The sequence below is a fragment of the Gopherus evgoodei genome, chromosome 6 (assembly GCF_007399415.2).
Source record: "Gopherus evgoodei ecotype Sinaloan lineage chromosome 6, rGopEvg1_v1.p, whole genome shotgun sequence".
NCBI lineage: Eukaryota > Metazoa > Chordata > Testudines > Testudinidae > Gopherus > Gopherus evgoodei.
This window is the reverse complement of record NC_044327.1, coordinates 12,452,226-12,471,865: the sequence shown is the minus strand read 5'-3', so window position 1 is coordinate 12,471,865 and position 19,640 is coordinate 12,452,226. Positions and strand designations below refer to the sequence as shown.

Genomic DNA, 19,640 nt, shown 5'->3' with positions numbered 1-19,640 from the left:
GTGGCCATGTGGTTCGCAATCCTGGATCAGGGTCTAAGAATAATGGCAAAAGTCTACTGACAGCATTAGATAAGGAAGGCAAGGCAGTTATGCTAAATGCATGCTACACACCAAACCCATGTAAAAAACCACTACCTATTCCAGGAATATGGAGCAACAAAGTCACCAGGGCTCATACTCCCCAGGGATTCTAAACTACTCAAGTACTTATTGGAAAGTAGGAACTGGAAGGCGCACAGGATATCCACACAAACATTACACAAAACAGAACTCCAACAGATGAGCGCACAATTGCAGTGAAGCTCGGTAGGAGTAAAATTGAAGGAAAGCTGCAAAATGAAGGTAAAAATGACCAAACTAAAAGTGCAGAATTAGTGTGAGGATTTAAAACCTGCATCAGGGACAACAACAAATACTAAAGGGAAACACAGAGCTACTGCCAAATACAGAGGAAGTTCAATAATAGAGATGGAAAAGAGTGAAATACTCAGAACACATGCACTTTGTTTCATTCTCCAACAAAGAAGAACGAAGGAAGCAGGCGGTGCGGCAAGATAAACACTAAATGAGGAAGTGGGAAGGAGCAGCAATGAAGTTAATGAAGCAGGTAGGAAATTACTCACTGAACTTGAAGCTAGTGGGCTGCCTAGGTGTAAGTGATCATTATGACCTGTTTACATTTGTTTTGGGCAAACAGAATTAAACCAGACAGCAATATACGTTTGGCATTTGAAAAGGGTCCATTTCCAAAGTGAAAAATAATTATGGGAAAAACTCATTGGGAGGAAATAATTAGACAGAGACCCATGACTAACGCCTGGGAATGGTCCAGAAGAACATCTTATTTCAGGCCCAAAAGGGAGACAGTCCCTCAGCAGCCAAAGGGCTATTCAACAGTCCTCTTCATTAGGAGGGGATATGAAAGCAGCAATACAGTATAATGAAAGAATATATTAATAAATGAAATAACAGGGAGGCAGCTGGCAGCGAACAGGAATCAGATGTTAAAGGAATGCAGGCGATTTATTTCAGAAGCTAAAAGGTATCAAACGTTCCCATGGCCAACAGGGCTAAGGACAAAAAGAAGGAATGTTTCGAAATATACCAGGAACAAAAGGAACCCATTCAAAAGTACAGGTCCACTCCCAGCTGGAGACGTGGAAAGTGACAATAGCGAGGACAAGGCAGAAGCAGTGTTCAATAAATAGTTCTGTATTTGGGAAGAAGCTGGCTGATGCAGTGTCACCATACAACAATGATGAAATACTTTCCAGTCCAACAGTAGCCAAGGAGGATGCTAAAATCTTGTCTGCTAAAGACGGTTTTAAAACCAATTTTTTGAACCCAAGAATTTTAAAGACGCATTCCAGAGCACTGATGTTAATCTTGGAGAACCAGAGATATTCCAGAGGCCTGGAAGAACGTCAGTGCTTTGCCAATATTTAGAAAGGGCAAATGGTATGAACCAGGTAGCCACGGGTATGCTTACATTCCATATGGACACCCGAGGCTGGCCCCTGCCCGCTGACTGGTGCTCATAGGGCTGTTTAATTGCAGTGTAGACATTTGGGTTCAGAGGCAGCGCAAAGCTCTGGGACCCCCTCACTTTGCAGAATCAGAGTCAGGGCTCCAGCCCTAGCCTGAAATGTCTATACTGCAATTAAACAGCCCCTTAGCCTGATCCCTGTGAGCCCTGCCAGTCGTGGGTTTTCAATTGCTGTGTAGACATAACCTGTTTGCCCAGGATCCAATATCAGGCAGAGTCATGGAATGGAAGCTACAGGATCATCGCCAAAGAGTTGAAAGGATGAAAATATAATTCACCACCACCAATGTGGGTTCCTCGAAAACATGGTTCTGTTAAAAGAATGTGTTATTGTTCTCTGAGATGCGTACAAGTGTGTCTGACAACAGGGACAGCGCTGAGGGAATATCCTGGGACAGCTGACATAGCACCACACAATATCCTCCTTGAAAAGGGCGAACTAGCTAAAAATCAGCATGACTCAGATGAAAGGGATTTACAAGGGTTAACTGATCGGCCTCAAACCGCAGCTGTTAATGGGGAACAATCAACTAGTCAGGGTACGTCTAGAAGGGGTCAGTTCTCAGCCCAACGCTATTGTGAAGGACTAGGGAGGTGGTATTCCTCGTTACACTGTATATTGCGCTAGTGAGACCACTGCTGTATTCTGTGTCTAGATTGGGGGTCCACTCTTTAAAACCATGTTGGGAAGGGTTTGGAGAATAGCGACAAAAATGATCTGTGGTCTGGAAAACATACCTTATCATGACATATTAAAAAGGAACTTGCGCTATTTAGTTTATCAAAGAGTAGGTTAAAAGGCAATTTAAAACACAGACTAAATACCCACACAGGGAGTTACTGGTAACAGTCAGCTCATTAATGTAGCACACAAAGGCATAGCAAGATCCAGTGCCGGGAAGTTCAGTCAGCAAAATTCAAACTGTAAATAAAAATGCAAAATGTTAACAGCGAGGGTAATTAACGTCTGGAACAGTTTCCCAGGGGATGTGGTGGATTCTCCATCCTCTAGAGGCTAACACAGGATTAGCTGTCTTTCTAAAAGATATCCTCTAGTTCGACTACAAATCATTGGGCTGAAATTCTCTGTCCTGTGTCACATGGGAAAACAGACTAGATGATCCTGGTGTTCCCTTCGAGCCTTAAAACCTATTGAATGTATAATTTAAATGTACTTAAATCAGCAGAGCCAGGTGTCATTCATTCCAAGGTTCTCAGAGAACCAGAAGAATTGGTACAGCTGACAACTCACAGAAAACAGTTGAGGATCAGAGAAGGAGATCATCTACACCAGTGGTTCTCAAAGTAGGGCTGCTGCTTGTTAAGGGAAAGCCCCTGGCGGGCCAGGCCGGTTTGTTTACGTGCCGAGTCCACACGTTCGGCCATTCACGGTTCCCACTGGCCACGGTTCGTGACTCCAGGCCAATGGGGGCTGCAGGAAGCGGCGTGGTCTGAGGGACGTGCTGGCTGCCCTTCCTGCAGCCTCCATTGGCCTGGAGCTGCGATCCGAAGAACCTGCGGTCGCAGCAGGTAAACAAAATCGGCCCAGCCCGCCAGGGGCTTTCCCTGAACAAGCAATGGCCCCAGTTTGAGAACCACTGATCTACACAGAAACTGCATTCCAGCTGTTCTTAGTGGGTCTCTGCACACGACAGCACAAAGCCACAGTACAAGCCTGTGTGTGAAAGGTGTGTGACACATATACAGAGAGGAATTTAGATTTTAAAATTCTTGAACGGTGTATTTTTAACCCATAGGGCCAGACCCTCAGCCTGTGCACATTGGCACACATCTGCTCAAGGCAATGGCAGTATACAACCAAATCTGAGAACATCAAATCAATGGACTATGCTGAGTACGTAGCCTGTAGCTTTAAGGGTAGGAGGTTTGAAATGGGCTATCTGCTAGATCCAAATACAAGTGTGGAGCCCTTGTAACACTCTAGGTGCCCTGCCCTTCCCCCCACCCACACATGGAGTAGGAATGGGCCTGTTGCACCATCCCAGGACTTGCCCTAGGAAGATCACAAATCGGGGTGTGTCTACACTGCAGTTAGACCCCTGTGGCTGGCCCGGGCTTCTGGGGCTTGGGCTAAGGGACTGTTTGAGGCTAGAGATCAGGTCGGTCTGGAGCCTGAGCTCTGGGATCCTGCGAGACGGGAGGGTCCCAGAGTCCAGGCTGCAGCTAGAACCTGAACACTTACAGCATAGTTAAACATCCCCTCATCCAAGTGCCATGAGCCCGAGTCAGCTGGCACAGGCCAGCCATAGGGGCAGAGCCGGCTCCACGCACCAGCTAAGCAGGCAGGTGCTTGGAGCAGCAGGTCCCTTGGTCCCTCTTGGTGAGAAGGATCCGCTGCCGAAGAAGAAAGTGGCGCGGTGGAGCTGCCGCCGATTGCGGCTTCCCCCCCGACCCCCAGCCGCTTGGGGCAGCAAAACCCTTGGAGCCAGCCCTGCACGGGGGTCTCCCTGCAGTGCTGACGTATCCTCCAACAGAGGCATAGTTGTTTACACAGACCCGTTTCCCACCGCACCCATTCCAGAGAGGGTGCAAAAAAAGCCTCCTTACACCTGTATGCCGCGAACCAAGGTTGGAGTAGCCCATGGAGGGGCTTCCTCCTGCCGTATGCAGGCACAGAGGGTTAGGTTGTGACTTTGGCTAGTACAGCATTTCCTTAGCTGCTGGAATAGTGGCATGAATGCTACAGCCAGGTGAGTGTATGATGAGCTGATATGCACAACATAAGCATGCTCTGAGTGAGCCAAGCCAGGAAGGGAAGACTTGTTAAGTGGAAGTATGGAAGAGACCAGAACAAAGATAATTACTTAATTTTGGCATTCCATGGGCCTTGACTGTGTCCTGCTAACTGCTACAAATTTCCTCCAATCTCTCACTCATAGCACTACATCCTACGCACCAGCTTCCCCCAACTGTACATTTCCAGCCAGAAAGACAGTCTTTGTGAAAAAGGAAAACAAGCAAGAAATGGGTGTCTAGTAAAAAGCTGAAACAAAACAGAATGAGCATGAATGTTTTAATCAGACGCTGGAAAAGATCAAGTGTATTTTGTTAAGAGAGCACCAAGCAAAGAATAAAAATCCTTTAACACCCCAGAACTGTCACTAGACACAATACAAGCTGACCATCCATATTCTACAGTTCCTTTGCCTACATTATCCAGCCTTACTAGTGCCACAAAAGTGACTGAATTCTGCTGTACCAAAGGAAGCCTTATTTATAAGTTTTTGTCCATCATGTTTTACTGAACCGTACTTACTTTAAGGAAAGAGAATAGTCATGCTTGCTTGTTTGACTATTCCTCACAAGGTAGCTACATTCTTTACACAACCGTAACAGGTTTTCTGCATCTGTCCGACTGATCGCGCCATGATACCATCTAGGAAAAAGGAAAAGCAATTAAGACATCAGGAAACAAGTATTTAACTCTCAGAACATTTAGCTGCATAAAAGCTTTAATTGGAATCAGTGGTTAACAGCTTGAGGATCACTCCAATAAAATACATTGGTTACTTCTAGAAGGCTGTCATTACAATTTGAGAGAGACAGGGGGAATGAAGTAATATCTTTTATTGGACCAGCTTCTGTTCGTGAAAAGGACAGAGCTCCATGTCAGCTTGAAAGCTGGTCTCCCTCACCAACAGAAGTTGTCCAATAAAAGATGTTACCTCACACACCCCGTCTCTCCAATATCCTGGGATCAAGCTGGCCAAAACAACACTGCAAGTTATAATTTAAGATGATGCTTGCATGGGAGTGTCACCGAAGGCTGAAACGTAAATCAGGATGTATATATTAGTAGAGTCTATATGAATCTTCCCAAGCAATGTTTAGTAACAATCTGAGGACACGGTCAGAAAACGATGGTACATCTGCCATAATCATATGACAGGAGAGAACTGTGAAAATCTCTGGTCTCCAACCTACACAGGCTTCCTGCCTCTCACAGAAGGGAGCATATCCGTAGTGTAAATAGTTGAAATTATCCAATTGTATAAATCTAACTGGGGGATAAAAACTGGACAAAAAGGGAACATCAGGATTGCTATACATGAGAAATGCTATATATGAAATATGAGAAAGCATGAAAGAATAAGATAAATGAGAAATAGGTGTGCTTGTTTCCTTAACAGAACAGCTAAACCAAAGTCCACTCTTTCTAAATCCATCTGTGAACAATGCAGAATGTTTTTATTTAACCCCCTGGATAAGTCTATTGGGCTAGTTCCTTTAAGGAGAGACGAAGGCATTCTGAAAGCTCGTCAACTACATCATGGGGGGGTGGGGGGGGAGGAGATATTAGCCCTTCCTCATCTGCAAGCATGTCTGCAAATTAAAGGTTATGGAGGCTTGGTTTCCCTAGGATTTGCCATACAGGATCAGATTGTACTAGTCTCATAATGCACAAGCTAAGGCGTTAGAGGAAAAAACAGACCTCCTCCCTTTCACCAGACACATGATATGCCTGGTCAGGGGTGCAATGATGTACATGCAAGGAGAGAATCTCTTCCTTACTCCTGCAGTGCGCAGCTGACACTCCGATGCAGAAAATTTGATCCCCCCCCCCCACCGTTAGCAAGCATAACTACAAATATTACTGGCCTTGAACATTATGAATTGTTGCATGCTGTGTGGAAAAGCATTTTCTTTTATTTGTTTTAAATTTACTTCCCCAATAACTTCCTCTGAGAAGGGGCGCTGCACTCACTACCACTGAACAAAGTCATTGCCAGAGAGATTCCCTGGAGGACAATCCATTATGCTCCTCAACATCTGTGTGGTAATGTTAGCCCTATGGAAAATCCTGCTAGTGAAATCTGGTGCAAGGCCCTAAACAAATCTCGGTCCTAGTATTAAATATTCATCACATCACCCTCTCTTGTTACACCCAGAGTCTCCACCAGAAATGGAATCTCTCAACCAATGGAGGGATTAGGACATAGGCTCTACAGGGTCTTTATTCTGCTCTCTACTAACTGTGAAATGGAGGTACGAGAAGTATTGAGAAACAAGTATGAAAATTAGCTGACAAGGCTTTTTCCATCAGATATTTACAGGTAGGTGAGATTTCTTAGTGAGAATTTCAAAGGTTATCCTAATCGGGTTCTGAGAACCAACCTGAAAGAAGTGTTATCAAATGGATGAAGTGATCTGAGCATGGGAGAAAACACTAAAATGATCAGATTTCACAAAGCAACAGAACAGTAGAATTGGGAAGGGTGATCTGAAAAAATATACCATTGCCATTCTTCCAAAAAAAAATAAAAATAAATAAAGTTAATAATCCTCAAACAAAACATCTACGCCAACAATAGGGAAATGCCCATTAACCTGAGATTAAAAGCAACACACTTCAGCTACACCCAGAGGGCTTAATGCATGCCTCCTGGCCCAGAGCAGCTGCATTAGACGTGTGTGAGTGTGCAAGAGTGTGTGTGCACAAGCAAGAAATGCTTGTGCCACTGCTTCATGTGTGGGTTGCAACACGGAATCTGGGCTTTAAAATGTGATGGGTGAAAACAGCAGTCTGAGAAGACATGGGGCAACGGCTAATGGCGATTATGTTTCTGTATCAGAGATAAATATTGCTAACGTGGCTTTGGGGAGTCAGTGACTTGTTACTGGTATATAGGAGTGTATTACTTTGCATAGCATAGCCATATAAACTAGACACCCCATACTTCAGAGATTTCCAAAGGCAACTACAGGCTTTAGCAGGGCAGTGTCCCCTTAGGCAGCGTTACAATCTCAATGGATAGGGTTATTTTGTTTCCACTGGGGCTGCCTATTGTTCAACACACACACACACACACACACACCAAGACTCAGCTGCCAACAACATGGCCAAGAAGCAGTGAAATAGCCTCAGCAAGTAGGCTTGCATAAACATGTAAAACAGAAGATGCTCTAGAGGTCCAGGTCTCATAAGGATGCTAATAAGAGACCCAGCAAAAATCTATGGCAAAACACAAACAGCGGTAGGCAACCTATGGCATGCGAGCTGATTTTCAGTGGCGCTCACACTGCCCGGGTTCTGGCCACTGGTCCGGGGGACTCTGCATTTTAATTTAGTTTTAAATGAAGATTCTTAAACATTTTTAAAACCTTATTTACTTTACATACAATAGTTATATATTATAGATTTATAGAAAGAGACCACCTAAAAACATTAAAAATGTATTACCGGCACACGAAACCTTAAATTAGAGTGAATAAATGAGCTTTCGTGGGTGAATACCCACTTCGTCGGATGCACGTCAAAGTGTTCGCCCACAAAAGCTCATGCTCCAAAACGTCTGTTAGTCTATAAGGTGCCACAGGATTCTTTGCTGCTTTTACAGATCCAGACTAACACAGCTACCCCTTTAATACTTGAGTGAATAAATGAAGACTCGGCACATTTCTGAAAGGCTGCCAACCCCTGCACTAAAAACTTGTACACATCATTAAAATGTGATCATGTTTTTCTACCCAAGTAGGGCCTGTTCCAACTCCCAGTGAAGTCAATACAGAGAGTCCCGTTGATTTCAACATGCAGTAAGATCAGGCCCTTAATGCGGTCTTTCCACTTTGCACAATTGAATCTGCTTGTCTACACATGGCGTTGTTCCTGATTAACGTTGCTAAATGGCTATTAGCTAAACAGGATCAAGAAACTCTAGTTCTGGAATAACAGCATCCAGCCAGGGAGTTAATTGGGGACCACCACCATATGCTGACACGCCCTTAGCGTGAGGGTCAAATTCAGCCCTGGTGTAAGCAGCTATAGTGCCACTGAAGACCAGGCAGTTGCGTCACTTACTCATCCTGTCATGCTCATGCATTGCAGCTCACCTGCTATGCAGCATTACATTACTCACAGTTCTGAGCTGGACACTGGAGGACTAGAGTAGCTGCAAAGGACCTCATTTACAAGGGCGGGGAGATCTCATCTCCCGTGAGAGGCAGGAAGTACAGAAGAGACATCGTCATCTTCATTTTTTGCCTCATATATGGGGGAAGTGGAGCAGTTCCACTCAACTTCTTCAGGTCTCTGACTTGCCAGGTACATGTGCTTAGAGGTTTGTTTTTCCCTTAACACCAGGCATCTAAAAGTAATTTCCTGATACTTAGCTGGAGCTGACATTTTTGTCTTGCCAACATACCCTGCACTAATCCACTCACTTTATAATCTGCACAGATACAAACTCTGTCTCTCTCTGCTTCTCAGCAAAGATTTAGTAGCAGATGCTGCAGAAAGGTGTCATATTACTAAGACTTAATTTAAACTAATCACGCTCATATTTCAGGATGCACTTCAGCGTATTTTGTAAAAATGAACTACCTGCTCACCTATTTTGTGACACGTTACTGTTGTTTTTTTTAAATGATTTGTTCATTTCAGGCTTGATCCTGGAGATGCAGTTATGGTAACTGAGGTTTCTCAACACTTCACAGTTTCAGCTTCAGACCTTTACATTTGCCAGTTCACAAAATCCAGAAAGTTGCAAAAAGGGTCTCCCAGTTACTGGTGCAAATTAGCAAGGTGCTACTGTATTCCCAGAGTCAGAAGCTGCTCCTTTGCAGGATTCAGTCTTGGATTTCATGTCAAGTTGATGAACCAAGAGTCTGATGTAAATGTCTGAACATCACCCGATGAATTGAAGACAGAAAAACAGCCAGAACTCTGGTTTTTACTTTCTATTTTAACACAGTTGTTGCATTTCAAATTATCCACTAAATCTTGGCCTCAGATCATGTCCTGTGTCATTTGCCCACCAAGTGTTCTGAGTTACACCACCATCCCCACCCTACTAAACTCTTTAAAGAGTTCAAACTACTTACCTGATTCTAATCAAACTCTCTCATATGAAAATGATGGTAGTTTATGGCTATAACCACTTAAATCCCAGAGTTAATTTTTATAGCCAACATTATAGTCCTGTAAAAGTCAGGTGGTTATAGTAGAGATGCTGACTGAGCCTTGACAGTTGCAGTTTCTCTTTTTCAATCCGTAGCTACTTGAAAGCTTTGGGCGATGCCAAAGGGGTAGCATGACTGTGTGGATGGGAATATTGCCCATTGGAAAACTTGAGGTGCAAACCTCACTTGCAGAACTTGCTGCCACTTGGCTAAGCTGTATCTGCAGCAATAGGTCTGTACCAGATCACACTACCACTTGTAACTACACATGCAGCATCCGCTGGGTGACATGGAAGCACAGGAAACCCAAGAGGCACCCCCCTAGGGGAGAGGGAGACATATTCTGGAGATTCTTCCCTAGGAGCAGATGTGGAGCGAATAAACCCAGAGCTGATTATCACCCTTGTTCTGATGACCTCTCCTTATACTGGTTTTGTAACAGGTCCAGCCAGGTGAACCCAGAGACTGTTCTCACCGATAAGTGGAAGGGGATGAATATCTGAAACTGTATGGCTACTTTCTAGATAAACAAGATCTTCAATTAGAGAGACTTTAAAGCAGGGCTTTGACAGGCTCGAAATACAAGAATAAATGTGATTGACAGATAAAAATTTAAACACAAAAATGAGCCATTTACAATTCACACAGGTCATGATGATTACAGCTCCTGAGCATTATTCAGACAGACTTCTATTGTTTCTCCCCCTGCACCCCAGCACCTATCAGCATAATATTTATACACTGTACAACAATTAGAGATAACCTGAAGTGATCCTCATGGTGGTGACATTCTCACATCCTCTCTTGTTCCTTGTGTGCATGCTTACGGGTTTATAACAACATGAAACATCGGGAAGTACAGGGGACAACAAGACCGGAATGTTAACAGGCCTCATTCCTTCCAGCTGCCTGCCACTCACTTAGGCAGATACAGAGCTGTACACACACAGCATTTTCCATGTTAACTCACATTTGTTTTTCCAGTGGCACAGTTGGATCTACTCTCTCCCCCAGGATCCCACAGAATTCCGGGCTGCCATGCTTGATGGGTTTGAAGCCACCTCCTGGCGCTCGGAGCTGTCGACGCCTGTCACTTGAAGGTGAAGGAGAAGATTGCCTTTTTTCATTCCCGTTAAACTGGGCTGCAAGAGATTTGTAAGAGAGAACGGTTACCTTTTCAGAATCTGACGAAAGAATTCTAACCATGACGACCAGAACTGCAGCATTTTAGAGGGCTTTATGCTTTAGAAGGAGGATAAATATGCATCCCTGACATGGGATTTAGTGGTTTACCTAAGATGCTTAACATAATATGGAGCCTTTCTGATAGTTCACATTACAGTCCTAAAATACTGCATCAGTCCAGTTGTTAGACAACCATCAACAATATTTGTTTTCAACATCTGACTTGCATCTCTATCACATTTAAGTGCTCAGTGTGGAGCAATTTGCATTATACTGAAGAGACTTATTTTCGCTTTTTTTAGGGATGTGATTCAAACATAAATCAGGTCAGAGAAGATGCAAGAACCTAGTCCTCTGAAGGTATATGGAATTGTTGGACAATGATCCAGGCGAAAATGCAGACAGTACATAGTTACACGAGTACATCAAATGCACCGACTGATCAGCAATAATTTAAAAATGCAGCCTGGCAGCGTTTGGCAAGACGCTTCTGTCTTGAAATAATGGGGTAAAATGAGTGACAAAACCAAAAACGTTATTCGCCAGTTTCTCACGTGGTGATCCAACCAAAGCAGAGTGTCAGTTCTGGAAGCCTGTGATTTCTCATGGCATTGCAACATCAGTAACAGAAAAACACACTGAAATAAGTGTTCATAAAAACTACGCTTAAGAGGCTTATTAGGGAACATCACACAGTCCTAATTTTTATCCAACCCCACATATTGACAGCTGTGGTCCTCCAAGGAAGAGGGCACAGATGTGGTCACAGAGGTTTTAATATCTACATTCCCTGCTCTAAGGTCCTGGGTCATCTTCCCCATAAAAAATTGGAGTGCTGACTCTGCTGCAGAGCGATTTCTCAAACAGCAGCAGCATGTTTCACTGCCGCCAACAGCTTTCTGAACAGCGGCTGCAAAAAAAAAACAACTGTCCAGTCGTGACAGGCACATGCTGCTGTTGAAGGACAACAGGCTGAGCAACAGTAGAGGCACTGGAGCTGCCTGGCTGCAGATTCAGGATGACTGCACTGCACTGGCTTACATTCAGCTCACATTTTTTATTTTCTTCTGGGAACAAAATGGATTAAAAAGCTTAATTAAAATGCACACCTCAAGTACAATAGCAACTGATGTCCTAGGGCCCCATGTTTGCCAGAGAGCTGCTCACTCACCTCTGAAAGAGGATTTTTCTTTCTCTGCTGAAGATCATGAATTATTGATTCTCAGCAGATCTGGGGACCCAGTGCAACACAAACCAGTCTTTCCAAGAGTTTGGAATAGGCAACGATTGTAAATTAAGATCAGTGGTTACCTGCTGAGAATTTCGACAGCAACCACAGGGAAACAGTCATATCAAGAATGTTCCTGGACATGCTTGGTTGGTGCTAGATGCTAAACACTCACCTAGTGCTCCAGGGCAATGGTATTACCATGGCATAAGTTTGCAGTAACTAACATGGAGAGTTTGGAATGGTTTGTACACACCCTGCACCTTTGCATCTATGACACTTTGTTAAAGCCAGTCTGGATGACCAGCTTAGTCACCATTTAATTGACAGGACAGGAATCAGCATGACCCAGCACAGCCAGAATTCAGCTTACTAGGATACATAGCATGCCAGATGTACATTTGGTATGAATCACAATTGCTGATCTGAGCCAAACCATTTACATATTACACCTCTACCCCAATATAACACGAATTTGGATATAACATGGTAAAGCAGTGCTCTGGGGGAGTGGGGCTGCGCACTCTGGTGGATCAAAGCACGTTCGATATAACGCAGTTTCACCTATAATGCAGTAAGATTTTTTGGCTCCCGAGGACAGAGTTATATCGGGATTGAGGTGTACATGCTTAGGGACACTAGCCAAAGTGTCCTAGGTGTTAAGAAAATCTGAAAAGATTGCACTTAACAAAACACAATGAATGTGGGAAAAGGGAAACAACTTTTTCTTTAATTAATTTGCAATTTTAAAAGATTTATCTTATCAGTTGTAAGATCAATTCCCAAGCGCCCCTCTACCTCGGCATTATAAATTAGGACCAGAAGTGGATCAAACGTATTTATACATATTCCATAACTTATACAATAGGAAGATCTATTTCCTTCTCGCACTGGACAATTCAGTGTAGTTACTGCAGAATGAGTTACTTTCCAAAACAAGATAACTAGCGTGTGACACAGAGACCCAACACAATCAGTTATTATTTCCACTAGGAAAGAAACACACACACTAAGCTGCTGTAAAATGAACATCATCTCTCTACTAGGACTCTCTGACTGATAATGAACGTTTTATGCCTCCAGCCAACGAGAAATATCCTTAAATAAATATTTTATTAATCCTAGCCAAAGAGAGAGAGAACCTACCACTGAACAGTAATATTGTTAGAGCAATGCGGTATTTAAAATCAGCGTCTATATATATATTCCTTGTGCAAAAATCCCCTGTTTAAATTCCAGAGGTACTTGCATATTCTGTTTCTGGCTGGAGGCCTTAGGCATCTGATTCGGGCACTTGGCCAACGTGTGTCGAGAGGGTGGGGGGGAGGGTCAAGGGAGGGCAGTACAAGCTTCCCAGCTAGAGCTAGTTGAAAGTCTGAATTTCTGTTCTGCAGCCTTCTTTGTGCTGCATACAGCAGCAATAAAAGGGCAGAAATAGATTTTTTAAAAAATCATTTGCAAGTCACTGTTCCAGGCTAGTTGCACCTGTCGCCTCTCTGATTTGTCTGAGCACACCCTCAGGTATTGGGGCTCACGCTTTCCCCTCTCCTGTAGATGGGGACGGAGAGGTGCAATTCACCACTCTTAGACTGGGCCCGAGGCTACAGTGCCCTGCAGATCAACTGTGCTTATGCAGCAAGTCCAACTGGGTTCTGAACCTATGGTTCTTCCTTGTGGGATGGAGTCTGTGAGCAGCTGTGAATGGAGTGACCAACCAGCTGCCTTAAATCAACATATTGCTTATTCAGCAGTAGAAGCAAAGCGTTAGAGGGAAGGATTTTAAAACCACATGCAGCCTGCATAGGTGTCCATCTGACCAGGCCCTGATGGTAGCCTATACAGGCTTAGCTTCCCTCAGACACACCAGCAGGAGCCTGCTTCAGCCTGCTTTCCCTGAACAGCTACCTAACAACCTTTGGGAGGGAGGAAGAGAGAGATCCTCATAGCCTAGAGATTGAGTTCCTTTGTTCTGCTAAGGTCCCAGGTTTTGGGCCCTGATTGTTCAAACCAGCTCCCCGAACTCAGCACCAGGTTCAGCCAGACTCCTCAGAGCCACCGGCACCTTGGTCGCTTGCTGTGGGGTGGTTCATTTGGAATCACTGTTTCCTTTCTGCTTGCTTTTCCTGACAGCCCCCTATTAAACTAACCCAATACGTTCATACCGACAACATCCCCTAACCCGGGCGACACACAGGAGTAATACGTTATTATGCAGCAGTTCCATTTCCATCATTACCCCCTGAGCATTCTAACCACACCCTGCCCAGGCTGGCTCTGTAAGGACTCGATGGGACATTGACACAGGACAGCCATACTGGGTCAAACCACAGGTCCATCTACCCAGTATCCTGTCAGCTAACACTGGCCAGTGCCAGGTGCCCCAGAGGGAATGAACAGAACAGGCAATAATTGAATCATAGAATATCAGGGTTGGAAGGGACCTCAGTCATCTAGTCCAACCCCCTGCTCAAAGCAGGACCAATCTCCAGACAGTTTTTTTACCCCAGTTCCCTAAATGGCCCCCTCAAGCATTGAACTCACAACCCTGGGTTTAGCAGGCCAATACTCAAACCACAGAGCTAACCCTCCCCTCTGTTGCCCAGTTCTAGCATCTGGCAGTCACAGGCTAGAGACACCCAGAGCATGGGGTTGCATCCCTGCCCATCCTGGCTACTAGAGCCATTCATGGACCTGTGCTCCGTGACAGAAGCACCTGCTCCTGCAAGATTCCATGAGGCAACCTTGGGGGCTGTGCTATGGGGCACGCTGGGCCTCAGCCAGTGTCAGATGCTAAGTGCAGCACAAACACCAGTCAACCAGACACTCCTTCGGGCTGGCAAATCTCTGGCCACAGGAAGAGATTTCTGACAGTTGTAGATTGCATCTTCTCCATCAGAGAATCTAGAGAGCAGACTCTGCCCACACCATTTCAGGTGCAAATCTATTTGCAGTAGAGGATCAGATGTTTTCTTGAGCAGGAACAGAGTGGGTGATAATTCTCTGCATCTCTTCTGGTCCTTGTTTTAATTTTCCAAATCTCAGTTACTCCACAGATCAAAACCCCCTACCAAGAAGGCCCGGCATTTACTGAGTTCACACCACTGGAGCATTTGCACCTTGTTTTTGGAGGATTAGTCAAAATAGGGAGGCCTAGAAATGAGGATCCCGCAAGACCTGCCTGGACTCCAATGGCAGTTGTGCACCAGCAGCTGGATCAGGCCCAAAGCCTGCACTTTGAGTACTAATCAGTGCAAGGCTCCATTTACCTCTTAGGAAACTAGCCACTGCTTAACATGAAACAAAATCCCACGTACCATTCAACAACCGCGCAGGCTTCGGTAATTCAGGAAGTGCTCTAGTTCAAACAGGAATTAATTCGGGTGAGTCCTATGGCCCGTGTTGTGCAGAAGGGCAGCCTATTCGTATTATTTATACAGCCACAGATCCCTGAAGTCCCAAACATGGACCGGGACTCAACAGTGCTGGGTGCTGTACCATTGCAGAACAAAAAGATGGGCCCTAGACCCCAAGAGCGACAGTCTAAGCAGATGATCATAATGCCGCTTCTGGAATTACCCTCTGTGAATGAGTGCTTGAAGGAGATTCTCTGTCCCATGTAGTGGACAGAATAGTTACCCTATGGGACAACCCTACAGAGTTACAGTTGAGAGCTCCTGTTTATAGTTCATCTATATAAATATTTATTCTTCACAGAAATTAAACCTGGTACAATATAATGAAACCGTGTTAGACAACAGTTTGAAGCTACGCTCAATGACAATACTGACATTTCCTTGCAATAAATAATCATAACCCTATATTTTAAAGGCAGCAAGTGGCAGCGACTGACAAGTATAATTACAGAAATCTCATTCGCCTAAATAAAAGAACTCCCATTCAGAACACTAATTCAGAAGTAAAGGTGCTGATAGATTTGAATCTTTTGTTGGTTCCTATCACAATACATTTAAATTACATTTCTTTTTGTAGGATGTAATTTTAAATTGGCAATATTTTTAATTTAGTGGATCTTCATAAAAAGATAACTGCTGTAATCCCTTAAAAGAATATTTACATTTAGACAAATCATAAAACCCAAAATAGTAATGACGGAATTAATTACAGCCACATGCAGCACATTAAAAATTAATCTTAATCTAACACATTCCAGAACAAAGAAATAATTGGTGCAAAACAAAAGCTGTGGTGTTTTAAAAACGCTGTGGGGTTTTGTTTTGTTTTTTAAATCAAGGTTCAAACAGTAAATACAATATCAGACAGCACCGAAGAGTGCATTAAAAGCATCATTATTACTCAAGAACCAGACTCCTCATGAGTTCTGAGAGAGACCTGAGGGGAAAAAGGTAATATGTTAAGGAGACCAACTATTTACTGTTTTGGTCAAATATAAATCATTGATCTTATACTATATGCACAGAATATAAAGAGCAGTGTCTCGTTTGACACACACACGTAAATTCAAGATTATTTTTTAAATAAAGCCAAGGATAGTGTCTTTTCTAGTACTTGTGGAACCTTAGAGACTAACACATTTATTGGAGCAAAGCTTTCGTGGGCCACAGCCCATTTCATCAGATGCACAGACTATGCAGTAAGATGCATCCAATGAAGTGGGCTGTAGCCCACAAAAGCTTATGTTCCAATAAATTTGTTAGTCTCTAAGGTGCCACAAGTACTCCTGTTCTTTTTGCAGATACAGACTAACACGGGTGCTACTCTGAAACCTGTATTTCTAGGTATTTTGTACTCCTAGTTCAAAAAAGTTTCAGTTTGTCCAAGTGTACTCAGGTGTAATCTCACTTTACATGGAAGTGGTGCAGTTTGTACACTCACACAGTAAGTATTTGATTTGCATTCTCAGAGTTGGACAAACAATGAAGTCTCTGTTTTAACAGTTCACATACGGCCTCAAAGAAAAACAGTGTTTGGGCAGGACACAAACAGCACCCTTGTGTGGGAAGCTCACAATAACTGATATTATTCTTTGTGGTTGGAAAATGATCAAAACTACTATGTGAGGAATGACAAGAACTTAGCGCACAATGAGAAACGCGTGCACTGTGTTGCACAAGTATTACAGAAAATGATAAATGTCCCAAAAGAATCCCATTTTTAAATGTTGGTTATGTAAATGTATCTGTCATTTACTTGACACTTACACCTCATTTTTACACACCAGCATAGCATTTCCTTTCTTTAGAAAGGACTTTAGCACAGACAACACAACACACAGGCAGAGGAGTATGTCCAGCCCTGCCTATGGTTTGGGTAAGGCAGAAGGTCAAAATGGATAATTCCATTTGGCCTTAAAAATCTATGTCCACGGAATTTTGCTACTCAGTTTTCATCTCTGCTAAGCTCCTGCGTTGCCCTGAAGAACTTCATCCGAAGTCTTCTAGCTAAATGAACGCTGACACACAGAATTGTGTCACCCTGGTGATCCTCGCTCAGCCGACTCCTCTATACTCCAGTCCTCGCTCACCCCTGGATTAACTGCCACCGGTGTAACCCAGGGCACAGGGCTCCAGTGAGTGGAGTCTGCCAAGAGAGGATCAGCTGCAGCTCCAAGCACCTGGAGTACTTTCTCCACCAGAGGCCCACAGCAGGCCAGCACTGACCCAAGTGTGGGCCTGGCTGGAGTGGCTGGGCAATATGCTGAGGCACGGCTCTCCAGGAGCACTGAAGAGAGAGACTCCCAAATGATAATTAGAACTGCCCTTTCCACCCAGCCAGACTCCTAAGGATGGGGTCTGTGGTGCGAACACCACTCACCTTTTGCAACAGCAGGAGTAGATCAAGCCCCACGAGTGCTGACCGTGTTGGGTGAACTGACGCACCAGTTCAGTGGGGCAAGATTTCTCCAACTCCCTGCCACTCCCCCACTGAGGGGGTATGTCTGGATAACTGCCTGGAACTAACTGAGGGCTTGTCCTCACTTACATTTTATAGAGTTCTAACCTGCTGGCTCAGGGGTGTGAAAAATCACCCCCCTGAGCTTGGCAAGTTTGGGCGCTTCAAAGCGCTAGTGTGGACAGGCTCCGAGCGCTGGGAGCCCTCGGAGCTATTCCCCTCGTGGAGGTGGATTACTAGGAGCACTGGGAGAGCTCGTTCCCTGCGCTCGCGTGTGACCACACACGCTTCCAAGCGTTCCCGCAGCAGTGCTTTGAAGTGTCTAGACGGCTCTTATCCCTGTGCACATTGTGAGCAGTAACGGCAGAGCGTCAGGAAGCTGCACGACAACTCACTGATTTGCTGTCTCCTTTTTCCTAGCTAATCTTTAACACCTCTTCATGAGCAATGCAGCACCTACTCTGTCTGTTATGGAAATGTGCCCACCGCTCACCTACAGTGCAATAAAACCAATACACCTGCCATTCAATAATGCAGGCAGAGAGTCCAGATCCCAGCAAGGATCGTGAAGCCAGCCACTCTGTTGGCATCACAAAATCCTGCAAGTGTTTTATTAGGCCAAGGGGAAACAACCCTTCTGATCCTCAAGCATGAACAACAGCCTGCTTAAAACATAAGCAAAGCAAAGCCAGTACCTAGGTCCCGCCTAACTAAAGACCTGCTGATGCAGACACTGTAAATCCCAACCATTTGGTAGACTCTACATAAGCCTGTTGGTTGCATTCGATATTTTCATCTGTATTATTATCGTAGAAAGAGACCGTAAGCTCCTGGAGCAGGGACCATCTTTGTGTTCTTTGCTCATACAGCGCCTGGCAGAAATGGGTCCGTTACCGGAGCCACAAGGTGCTACTGCAATACCAATAATAAATAACGTAGAGTTCAATGAAACCAGGGCCTAAGGCACAACCCACTGACGTCAATGGAAAGACTCCTAGAGATTTCAAAAGGGCTTTTGATCAGGCCCTAAAGAAAAAGCTTGCCCTAGTCCAGGACATTCCTTAAAGTGCAATAATGAAGAAGCCACTACAAACAACCAAGCAACTCACTGGCTACTCATTTATTTGCTCTCAATGATTCTAATCTAAATTAGTCTATTGACAAGTTAAAAAATTCTCAACTCCACCCCAGCACCACACAATCTGGCCTGAAAAAATCAGGAGCTGTTTACGCCTCTTATCTCACCCATGGGCTAGAGCCTGCCAGTAGAATTGTTCTGACAGTTCAATTCTCGCATACGCACCAGAACACAACCCAACTTGCTCTCCAACAGCCATGCCCACAAGGGGGAAAAACAGTAGTTCCTCTCCTCCCCACTCCCTGCGACAGAAGAACGCATGCACTGTAGGAGCAGCTTGTTTGGGTGGGTGTGATCGAGACAGACAGATGCACACACATTTCCGAGGGTGTACACTACAACTGAGGGTGTACATTACAGCCAGTCATTAGGCTTGAAAAAAAACATATCAAATAGAAAGAACAACAAAACACAGAAAGGCGGCAAAGAGGCAGAAAGGTGGTATCTGCCCACCTAACCTGGCACTGACAATCCCAGACAACCAAGCAGCGCTATGCTATGACGCAGGACAGCTCACGCCACATGCTTCTCCACGATGTCTGACATACCCTTCCACCATCCTGTTACACATGGAAGAGGGGCAGCCATGATCTTTTTAGGGAAAGGTATGGTAGTCAAGTAACAGCCTCTGGAGGCTGAATGTCTATTAAGCCACAGAAAAACTTCCCCAAGACTGAGACACTTGGTGGAGGTGATATGGGAGATTATCAGCTGCTTCTTTAAAATTAATCTAGCACTTACTAGTGCCCAGC

General features: G+C 44.4%; 1 protein-coding gene across 1 annotated transcript in view; it reads right to left on the bottom strand.

The window, feature by feature from the left end:
* SHB (SH2 domain containing adaptor protein B) overlaps positions 1–19,640 on the bottom strand; it is a 151,113-nt gene that overhangs the window by 33,083 nt on the left and 98,390 nt on the right. The window contains exons 4-5 of the mRNA XM_030566843.1: positions 10,437–10,608; positions 4,824–4,943 (exon numbers count right to left, since the gene is read on the bottom strand). Coding sequence (XP_030422703.1) covers positions 4,824–4,943; positions 10,437–10,608 — 292 coding nt within the window. The remainder of the gene's footprint in view (positions 1–4,823; positions 4,944–10,436; positions 10,609–19,640) is intronic.